This window comes from Lutra lutra, chromosome 6, assembly GCF_902655055.1.
Source record: "Lutra lutra chromosome 6, mLutLut1.2, whole genome shotgun sequence".
Lineage (NCBI taxonomy): Eukaryota > Metazoa > Chordata > Mammalia > Carnivora > Mustelidae > Lutra > Lutra lutra.
In genome coordinates this window covers 107,035,355-107,046,801 of record NC_062283.1, presented here as the reverse complement: position 1 = coordinate 107,046,801, position 11,447 = coordinate 107,035,355, and the positions used below count along the sequence as shown (strand labels likewise).

Here is an 11,447-nt window from a genome sequence, read left to right as displayed (position 1 = left end):
TGCCTTTTCCATCGCTGTTACATAACCACGCTCGCTATTTTGCAGGATTCCCCACTGTTCATATGAATGGGGAGGGTGGAGGAGACTTAACACAACCAGTTCTTCCACAGCAAAATTTAGGATGATTCTTAAATGACTTACCTCTTTGAGGAGCATCACCAGGAGTTCCGAGGTGTGAGATGGAGACTGCGTCTCTACTCTGCACGGAGGTGGAGGTGCTCGTGCTACATTTGGGAGGATGCAGGGCCTGGGCTCCAGTTACGCTGTACTCCGCTTAGTGAAGGTGTGTGGGAGAAAACGGTCATACGTGACCACGCCTCCCACAGAGAGGTGACGCCATTCGGATACTAGAATGTGGTCAAGAACCGAAAGAAGATACCAACAAATCTAAATTAAACAAAGCCTGAAACCAGTAGCAAAAAATGTGCAGTGTGTATTTTGCAGGTTTAAGACAATTCAGGACAGTAAAACAAACAATGGACTATAGATGTATATATAGATCTCTCTCAGGCACCATAATCAATATGAGCCAACAATATTTAAACTTGATTCAGGCCACATTCAGACATTTGCTCGTATTTACAAATATTTAAATTAAATACAACCTGAAATGTTTTGTTACATACAAAAAAAGAAACTATACAACTCAGAGCAATGTTTGTTTTAAATAATTACATTTACATATAGTTAAATGGAACCACTTGCAGTGCTTCAAGTTTTTATCACCCCTTCCAGGAAATCTTTTTCTACCATCTCTTCTATTTTTTGCCTGGCTTTGCTGGAAAATGGTTTGTGGTTTTCCAGTTTCATGTCCTTGTTAGGGAAGGTGTTTGAGTAGAGGATGGGGCTCCCTGAGTGGCCTGCACATCGGCTGGTGACTTTGCTGTTGAAGACTTGGCTGAGCACGTTGAAGAACGGCAGAAGCTGCTCGATACTGCGCACGGTGCAGATGGTGAGCAGCAGGCGTCCCGGCTCCCAACCCAACGTTCTCCCTGAGTTGTCTTCGTCCGGATTTTTCTGTAGAAGACACAAGGGGATGGTAATTAACGGAAGAGTGCAGTCCATGAGAACATTTCAAAGGGTATAAACATCCGCAATGGTTAACAAATGCAAACGACCACACTAAGTCTCCATTCCAGACTTGATTAGACTCTTGCTTCTAACTGAAGCCTCTCTGTGCCAGTTATGAAGTGTGGGCAGAAGAGTCCCAACACTGCAGTCCCATTTTCCAACTGGAGTGCATGAGCACACTTTGTTAGCAGAATTGGTTTTTTGAGAGGGAGAGTCAAAAATTAACAGTTTATGTTGTGCTTTGCATATACTCAAAAAGCTCCCAGATTTCTGGACTCCCACACAGGTGACCCAGGAGAAGAGAAGAAGGTTAGGAAGAGACAGCAGTCTTCTCCATGTCACCACTCGTAAATCAGGTAGGTGGTTCCCTTTTAGCCAAGTGGCTTATACTTGCCACAACATGGTAGCAAGCTTCAAAGTGATTAAGTCAGTATGAGGGAAAGTAAAGGAACACTCGGGAGACACACTGCCATCTGCTTCATTGTGTTAAACAACATGGGGAGGAAAGCTGGACCTGGAGTCAAAATAACAGGGTTGGTGTTACGGCTCTGCCTTTTACTCACTGAGGAACATCCTTGGGTAAGATACAGAAAGGTTCCTCATTTTAAAAAGTGGGGAAGTATAATCTATCCAGCAGAGAAGTCAAACGAGAATGTAGGTGAAAACTCAACTAAATGTAAATGCAATTAAAATATTTTGTGTACCAAGAGGCTGGTTTAAGAAGCCAACCAGATTATACAAAGATGTAGACCTCAGTCTATCTAGGGAAAGTTCTGAGAGAATTGGAGATGTCTGAGTTAGGGCAGAACCACAGATATAAAAACACACAGAGTGGCGAGAATGAAGATAGACATGGACTGAATAGAAAATGGGGGAAAAATCATCAAGGGGGACTTAAAAAGCAGAACTACAATCTGTCCTATTGGTTAACAAATGGAGTTTGCCTTCTCAGACCAGATGCTGCTGAGAAACTTTTAAACTGTTAAACTTATAAACTGTTAATCTAATTTTTAATAACGCTAGTTTCCTAGTAGAGAGAGCAGATGCAAAATCCAGCTTTTTTCTTACGTGTGATCACAAGCTTTGTTTGCTTACTTAAAAATGAAATCCTGAGAAAGGAAAATAGACTGAAGTTATAATAGGAGCAAACAAAGAAAGATCATCCAGTTCTCTATAGCCAGAAAAAAGAGCAATTATTTAACCTCCAGTCTAAAATATACGATATAGAAAACCTCTTCCTTTTGCTTAACTAGACACTGGCTTTAATGAGTGTCCCAGACTGACTTTCTCATCACTGGCAACCATTGGGTGGCTGACCATACAACCTTTCCAGTCCCCTAAGTCAAACTGCAATCCAACAGTAATTAAAAGGTAAATAGACATGAATTTATCCTGAGGGAAAAGGCATGCTTGAACCCTCTATACAACTAGTTTTCAAATGTAACTGAGGTGTAATCTCTTGTTTATATTCCTGCCAAGATGTACCTGTAAGAGAGGGACTTTTACTACTAAGCTCTTGACCCATAACGAGTACCCTTGTTTTGGTGTTCTCTTCATCAGAACTACACTTCCTCAATAATAAATAAAATTAAAAAGTCAGACATGTTTCCAGAAAAATGATTTCTCCTTTCACTTCACCAGTCTACACTTGAAGACAGACTTCCTTCCTCTTTACCTCTCTTGTACTTGTTGAGATCCAGACCTGGGTTTGTGTCTCAATATTTGGTCCAGATGTGGCAACTTTTGCTGCCACATCACAAGCATCAAAAAGCCACCCTCACCTGATGCTTGGCCATCTCCAATCCCTCCAAAATCACTGTCTTAAAGTCCTCCTCCTTGTCCTGTGGAAGGAAAGAGGAGAACTCAGAGCCTTTGTTCCAATGACAAGTATGCCTGGCCATGAAGACCTTGTTTAAAGTGTAGAAAATGCTCTCTAATCAAAACTGTTTTCTTATTCTGGGAGACACGTTTTAGGCAAAAGGCGGTCTTGTTTATCCCTTAGATACAGAGAGTGGTCTTACAGATACGGTCAATACTTATGAGATGCAGGGATGACAGAAAGTGCCTGTGCCTGGGGTCATATAGATCATCACTTGGCTTTTGGATTTGTCACCATTTTGATTATTTTTTTCAAACCCTGTAATATCAAAGTGAGAAATACCCAAGTCCTAGCCTTAAACTCGATTCAACTTTCACCTTCATCTCTGCCCTTTCACTTAGTTCCTAAAGAAACAACTTGATTTGAAAATCAAATTCCTTAGATCCTTCAAACACAACCTCCTCTTTAATCACTTTCCTCCATCCCATTGTTTGTGGAATGTGATTTAGTTCAGGGGAAGCTGCCTGATTAGGGGACCCCAGAAGACTGGGAAATTTCTGAGCACTCAAAGCACATACTGCAAACCCACATCATCCCCAAACTTTACATTTTAAAAAATAAATTTTAAAAATTTTGTGTTTATTTTCTGTAAGTAATCTCTATATCCAACATGGGCTTTCCAAGATCAAGGATCAGATGCTCGACCAGCTGAGTCAGCCAGGTGTCCCTGAAAAATTTTTAATGTCTGAAAAAGACAAAAGATTTGGCACAAAGGCTCACTGACGAGCATGCCAAATTCATTATTTTCTGGGGCAAAGATCTCTAATTAGCCTGATGCATACTGAAAGACACACAGTACATAAGACATGATATAAATACATTTTATAATTCTAACTACATTTAAAAAGAAAAAGAATAAAAAAAAAAAAAAAGAATACAATACCTTTGCCCTTTTTCGAAGAAGTTTTGCTAGTCGAACTACATAAGGTTTAAATTCTCGTTGGTGTATGCCCTGCCTTCTGACTTCTAAACCGGAGTCATCCGAGGCTTCTGGAATAAAGGCCCATCGGTACCTATGTACAGAAGAATATCAACACTGCTAAGACAAGATGTGCCAGGTGAGACAAGGCCACATAAGTTTAGTGGAAAAGTCACAGCCCCACCACCTAAACAGATTCCGGTGGCAGCTGTGCTGCTTGCAGCCCTGTCACCTAGGACAGAATACTTCGCCTGACCCTTTCCCTTCACCATTAAATAAAGATACTATTAACTACTGCATAGGGTGGTAGACAGTAAATAAAGTGTTCATTTTTTTTTTTTTTTTCATGAGCACAAAGCAAGTAACTGAAATGATTCCATCCTCAATTGTTAATGGCAAAATCCCTACCATGTGCTTGGCCAGATGATCCCACACACAACAAGGGGGCAAAGAAATACAAAAATTATGTAGGATTTCTTTCATACCTCCCTTGTATTTTTATTTTTGTCTTCAGTAAGTAAATATCTGATTATGGGAAAAGTTCAAACAGTATAAAAGGACACACTAAAGAAAAGTAGTCTGTCTCCCACCACAGGGTCTATCAATACCCCCAGTTTCCTGTGTATCTATCCAGAGTTCATGCATGACAGAGCACATCTGCACGCAACCAACCTCCTTTTAATAAAAAAGCCTCACTGCTGCTTGTTCTGATTTAATTAGATATCTTGGAGATAATGTCCCATAAAACCCCATTCTCTTTAACAACTACACAGTACTCTGGTGTTGGAATGAACTGATTAACCAGTCTCCTAGATTGCCCCATTTCTTGCTATTAAAAATAATGCCACAGTGGCTACCCTTACATAATGCTGATTTTTGTATACATCTGACAGTATGGTGATAGGAGAAGTCCTTGGAAATAGAATTCCTGGCTTAAGGAGAAGGTGTATTTTGAGTTCTGGTAACTATAACTTCCTTGGGGAACAACTGGGCAATATCTGTATGCTTGCAACTAGAATAATGCTTCTGTTAAGGTTAAAAAGAAATATACTTTTAAATCTTTACCATTATGATGGTTATTTTTAAGTGGAATTTCTCTTATGAATATGGCTTTTTCAGTGTTTATAGGCCATTTCGTTTCTGTGAACTATTTGTTAACTGTCATTGGCTCATTTTCCTACTGGGTCATTGATATTTTTACATTGTAAGGAAGTTCACAAATATGTTTCCCCAACTCATTGCTACCTTTTCCACTTTATGGTAGTTTTTGGTCACACAGAGACTTTTTAAGATTTTTCTGTGGTTATCAAATATCTTTAACTTTTGAAATACATAATCATGTTTAGAAAGGTGTTATTCTTTCAAGATCAAATTCTCCATATCATCTACTACTTTATAGATTTTTTAAAAACAGTAGTTTAAAAAAAATTAGTAGTTTTTAGTATTACAGCCTATTTCATCCCCTTTCTAGTAAAGTTGTCCTGACAAATAGGATGACTCCTTTTGGTTCTCGTCACAGAAACCAAAAAGTTAATACCATGAGCATACTGCTTAATGTTCTTCCTAGAGCACCAAAGACTATAGTTTCTATCACATATATATATATATATTTTTTTAAGATTTTACTTATTTGAGAGAGAGAGGAGGAAAGGGAGAAGCAGACTCCCCACCAAGCAGGGAGCCCAATGTTGGACTCAATCCCAGGACCCTAAGATCATGACCCGAGCATCAGGCAGATGCTTAACCTACTGAACCACCCAGGTGCCAGGTTGGTATTACTTTTGTGACAATAAGGTTCCTAATTAATTCTGACCACTTTCTGACAATTCTGCTTAGGATTTCTTTCTGAATTTCTTCAGGAGTAACATCAGTATAACAGATATGTGACTCCTCAAATTTATTAAGAAGCGGTGTTAGATAGTTTTCAAATGGAAGAAAAAAGGAACTAGAATTAATCTAAAAAGAATTTCTAGTTCTTACCATTAAATTTAATGAAAAGTAAGCTTATGAAACAGCACTTTTAGAGAATTAAGCATGTCCAGTATAGAAAGCAGATTCTGGTAGTTTACTCTTTATCCTACTCCATTCCAGAAGAATAATAAAACACATTATATATAAAAACATATTTGGTCATATGGATAAATTCTCAAGTTAGCTACATTTGATAAAACAATCTTACTTACCTTGCCTATTTAAAAATTTAAATACGAAAAGCCATAATGAAATATTTTTGAACACTTATGAGAATTTACTTGTATTAAATTTCTCCCTTGTCCCCTCTGCCATCATCTCTCCAGTTCAAGTTAACTATCATCTGAAATGAAAGCCTCCTTGATTCCAGGCTTGCCCATCTCCAGTCCTGTGTCCAAACTATGCAGAAGTAAAATTAGAAGTAAAATTCCTAAAATACAAGCCTGGTAACATCGCTTCGTTCCTTATGATGATTCAGTGGCTTTCCGCTGTCCTTAGGTTAAAGTCAAATGCTCTGATACAGCTCACAAGGCCTTTCATCATTCAGCCCCTTTCCAGCCTCTTCTCATAACATTCTGCTCCCATGATACTGATCCCTCAGCATTTCACACAAACCAGGTCCATTCCAATCCCCCAGACTCCACGTGTGTCCCCTTGCTCTTCACCACGTTCAGCATAAATCTGTATTCGGGGCCTAAAGCTAGGAGGGGGTCTCAGCTATGTGACCGCAACAGCCTCCTGCACGTCAGCTATCAGAACAGCCAGGATGTGTTCAACTGGATGTCCCCTACACTGGACCGGAAGCTGCTGAGTCACATATGCCATCACCTCACATAAGGCAGGGACTCAATTTGTTAACTAAATGCTATTAATTTATCCACAGGAACCATTTACTTCCAGTAACTGCACCTCCCCATTCTAGTAAAAATTATATTTCAACTTATACAAAAACGTTTAAATTAGATGTCAGTCACCAAAGCAAATGCATTTTCAACAATATCCATTTAATATCCTTGTTTTTACTTACATCTGAAACTGAGGAAGATTTTCAGAGGGCAATGCCAGAGCCAAATCCAAAAATTTGCAAGCAGACAGATAGAGGTTTAACCACCGCTGGCTGTTATATGAAGTAGAAAAGCCATTACCTCCTGTGTAGGTTGTCTCCAGACCAGCCACAGAGGGGCCTGAAGTCCTGTAAGCAGGAGACAGTGCTGTCAGCAGCTGCACCCAATTCCTAACAGGTAATTCCCAAAGTGCCAGCTAATATTTTTTATTCCAGTACGTGTACTAGTAACTGCTGAGCAAGGCCATGACTAAATTCACTTTGCTGTTTTCAAATAAAAAGTCCTCCCCCGCCCTTGTTTTTTTTTTAAATGCGGGGAAGAGGGAAAGAATAGAGAAAGGGTGGGGGTGTGTGTGTGTGGATCTCAAGCAGGCCCTGTGCCCAGTGTAGACCCTGAGGCAGGGCACCAACTCATGACTTGAGATCATGACCTAAGCTGATATCAAGAATTGGGGGCTTAACTGAGCCACCCTTAAAAAGTTCACTTATGTTGATAATGTAAAAATAGTACAGAATAACTTAAGTTACACTCAAGAAATATAAAAGTAACAAGCTGTAAAGCCAAGAGACCTCCCTATTACTTGATGTCTCTCCGCAAAGATTGCGGGGGGAGGTCTTTCTATAAAAGCAGTTATTAGGAGAGGGGAATGCCCCCCCCCTTTTTTTAAAATAAACCTAGCACTGTAGAATAAAATATATTTAAGACACATGGTGTTAAAGGAACTTTTCAATTTATAAACTTACTTATACAAAAATTCCTACATAAATAAAAATTTATATTCAGTCATATTAGTATACTGCCTGTACTAAAAAGAATAAAAGTGTAGTACACCAAGATCATTCTGAAAGCTTGGGACATATGGATACCTTAGTTACAGGTTACCTGCCATGATAGGTTTTGTTGATGTTTCAGGGACAACATGTGACCTACCAAAATCAACACAGCTGGGGTAACTGAAATAATATTGCTTTAAACTAAATCTGTCTGGAAGACAAAGGCCATGAAGTCTAAAATGGTTAAGGAATAAACGATACTATATTATACCCAAATATGGTCATTCAGGTAATAACAGACTATATAAACTAACGAATATATAAAGTATTCATATAAAACACTATCTATACTATTGTAGTTGTAATATTCTGGATGACTTTAGGACACTGAACACTGACAAGAACATATGGAAATGTATTACATCTTACCGGGAAATATCTTCATCAGCAGTGAGTTCCTGCTCCATCAGTAAAAATACCTGTACCTGAAGACCGTGAAATTCATGTTAAATGTTTTATTTAAACTTGATATTTAATGCTTCTTTCAAGTTCTCCTAATGCTATGTTTTCATTGAACCAAAAATAAATTTTAGAATTCAATCAGATTTAACCATACTTAGTTTCTGAAAGTTAAACTGCACAGTTGGCACAGGGCCTTCCTAATGACCAAGCTGGGACGAAGCCAGGCTTTTGTTTGGTGACGATGCAACACGGTCACAGTTATTTAAAAAATATATTAAAGCCAATGTCTTTATGAGGAGATGATAAACGCTTGGGTTTTCGGAGTTACAGATTCACTTCCCTTTCTTTACTCTTGTCCTTTTCCCGAGCTCCCCAAATCATTCAGATGAGGACGATGCTATGACCCAGGGAGGAGAAGGGATGGGTGTAGTGGGGACTTAGGAAGCTGACTGTTTGGGAGATTACAAAATCTGTAAAAGTCTCTGTAAAGGAAGCTTAGCGCCAGTAAGTGCTGCCCTTCCAGAGTGAGCACAAGCCTCATGGCAGTTAACTCAGCGAAGCCAACTCTCAGCCCTCCGGACATACCGCTATGGCCTGCAACCAGGCCTGGCAGCCATGACCAAGTCAGAAATTTGGTGTGGAAGAGAATACACGAAACCAGCTCAGAGGAAGTAACGATGAGACGTTTCTGTGTGGAGATGGAATCTGACTAGTTTTACCATTTTCAACAAGCTTAATGAGAGTTCGGTTCTTTTCTAAGATTAGTTTTTATCCAGTAAGCATGTTGATGCTAATCACACTGTTTTATAATTTAGATTGATAATCTGATGATTAAAATTAACTTACAAGTTCTGTAATCATGGTAGGCCAGAGTGAGGTAAGATGTTGTGGAGACATTCTTAAAAGTAACACTCTGAAAAACAGGAACACTTGCGAGTGAAGAGTCGGCACCTGGGGCAAACGGAGACTCTCAACCAATCTCTCTGAAAGAAATGCAGTATATTTTCAATGGATCAATAATGAACATCCTTTTCATGTAAACTTTACCATATAAGCTAATCTACTACCTCTCAAACTATCTGATGGAGGACTGATTTTTTTAAATTTCCAAACCGCTGCAGATTACTTTCATAAAATATTATAAAAATGAATTACTAGGAAAAAAAAAAAGAAGATATAAAATGCAAATGCCATTTTCTTAATAGATTCAACAGATTCTGTCCAATTTTGTAAGTAAGTTTAAAATGCTTACTCTAAATTTCTGTACTTATCACGGATGGCGTAACAGCCTGGTGCCGGTCCACAAAGCACACTTTTGAGTAGCACTAATTTAGTCAGCTTTAAAAATAAAATCACAGGACAAATAGTGTGCAGTGTTGTATATCTGATGCTCAGTAGAAAAGGTTAGGAAAGAAGGAGCCACTTTCTTCTGAGAGAAATGATCTCACTAAAGAGGTGACAAATGACCCTTCCAGCCTAGTTCCCAATGTTGGCTTTTGAAGCTGGTGGCGGCCTAAGTGCACTGATTTGGATACGGAACAATTCTGCCCGAGGCCAAGTTCATCCCTGCAGAGTGATGATGAGCACATGGATATCCTTCAGGACACAGAGGGCCACTAACCCCATTTGGTAAAGCTTATCAAAAACTTTATGCAATCCCCCATCCAAGCTCAGCTCTCCAAATGTTACTTTTGGCCAAAATGTCTTGATTCTGCCTGTATTTTAGTTCTCCTTAAAATATACCACTTCTTATCCACAATAAGAAAATCCCACTAATATGTCTGCCTGCATCAATGTAGTCTTGTATCTCACCCTTAAACATGAATTCTTTAGGAAACTTGAATCAAACAATATAAACAGAGACCATATTTAGGCAAGTCCTCCAAATTCAGTGCTTGATTTTTTTTTTTTTTAATATGCTGGTGATGGTCATTTTTGTTGATTCCGCAGAACAGATTTCCATTGCTCCAACATTCTCCATTCACCTATACTTGGTACATTTCACCCCAACTTACAGCCTAGGGAAGGTATTCCCTAAGCAACAACAACAAAATAACATAGTTTGGAAGACAGAGAAAATAGGTTTTCACTATTTACCTTGTATATCTGGAAGATATTTCTGGTACTGGTCGATTTCACTGCTAAAAATAGCAAATGCTAATCTTTTGAGAAGCATGGCTCTCTGCTCTAGCTCCACATCTCGGTTTGCAAAGAGATTAAGGGAACTGCTCTGAGCCACAGCTACCCGAGCTGAAAGAAGAACGCAAGTGAGAGAGGGTCTAAAACACTTGTGTGGTCATCTGAAAAAAAGATTATTCTGTTTTTTTTCAAAATGGGTAGACACCCTGTGACTTCCAAGGGTGGGAGGAGCTTGGGGTAGAGGAGTCCCGGCTCTCTGGGGCAGAAGGGCTGGCAAACAGAAGCCAGGAGACCAAGGGGGAGCCACTGTGAATGTGGAGAGAAGACGATTTAGGAAATTCAGAACACCAACAACAAACACCATTTATAAAACGCTTTCAACATTTCATGCCATCTGCCTAACACCTCATTGCTTTAAAAATAGTATCTGGCCTGGCCTTTGTAACTTTTGTTCCCTGTGTGTGGAATACTTTGTCCCTAGGCTTTCCCAGGGTTGGTGTCTTCAGTATCACCTCACACGTGAGCTCTTTAGGTATGACTTATAATCTGTTCTCTCACCCTACTTCCTTCACAACTACTGACTCCCTGAAATCATCTTATTTATTTAAGGTTAGCATAATCGCCTTGCCCATTGTTGTCTGCTGAACAGATGAATTTGAACCTTAAAACAACCCTGTGATGCTCAGAGGGGAGAAAAATACGCTGCCCCTTTTCCAGAAGGGAAACTACAGCTTGCGTTCAAGAATTTACACGAAATCATCAGACTCATCCAGCTTTACTGCTATTTAAGGTCGTCAGTTTAGAAACTTTAAACTTAGAAGAAAAAAAAAAAACAAAAAACGGGACCTGGCTGGCTCAGTTGAAGAGCATGCAACTCCTGATCTCAGGATGGTGAGTTCGAGCCCCATGCTGGATGTGGAGATTACTTTCGATAAATAAATAAAATTAAAACAAAACAAGAAAACTCTTCTTTCAGATGAAATGCTATAGGAATTGTACTATATAAAAATATAGTGCAATCGTACTATATAAAAGCAATCAAGATAGAGCAGAAGTGGGGTAGAGAGTAATTCTGATATTCTTGGCCCTTCTCTTTCTTCCTTCAGAGGAGATAAAGAGAGCCCCAGGATTTGGAGTGACTTGTCTGACAGGCTGAATCCAACTACCAG

At 39.2% G+C, this 11,447-nt stretch overlaps 1 protein-coding gene across 7 annotated transcripts in view; it reads right to left on the bottom strand.

Moving 5' to 3' along the window:
* Window positions 1–409: 409 nt before the first annotated feature.
* DOP1A (DOP1 leucine zipper like protein A) overlaps window positions 410–11,447 on the bottom strand; it is a 109,377-nt gene continuing 98,339 nt past the window's right edge. For 5 of the 7 annotated variants that reach the window (XM_047731922.1, XM_047731927.1, XM_047731921.1 and 2 more), the window contains 7 exons: window positions 10,237–10,389; window positions 8,986–9,122; window positions 8,107–8,162; window positions 6,868–7,032; window positions 3,834–3,963; window positions 2,853–2,912; window positions 410–1,017 (listed from right to left, as the gene is read on the bottom strand). In XM_047731922.1, coding sequence (XP_047587878.1) covers window positions 712–1,017; window positions 2,853–2,912; window positions 3,834–3,963; window positions 6,868–7,032; window positions 8,107–8,162; window positions 8,986–9,122; window positions 10,237–10,389 — 1,007 coding nt within the window. In that variant the 3' untranslated portion in view covers window positions 410–711. Of the gene's footprint in view, window positions 1,018–2,852; window positions 2,913–3,833; window positions 3,964–6,867; window positions 7,033–8,106; window positions 8,163–8,985; window positions 9,123–10,236; window positions 10,390–11,447 lie in introns of those variants that run through there. The other 2 variants (XM_047731924.1, XM_047731926.1) reach the window with 2 other exon arrangements.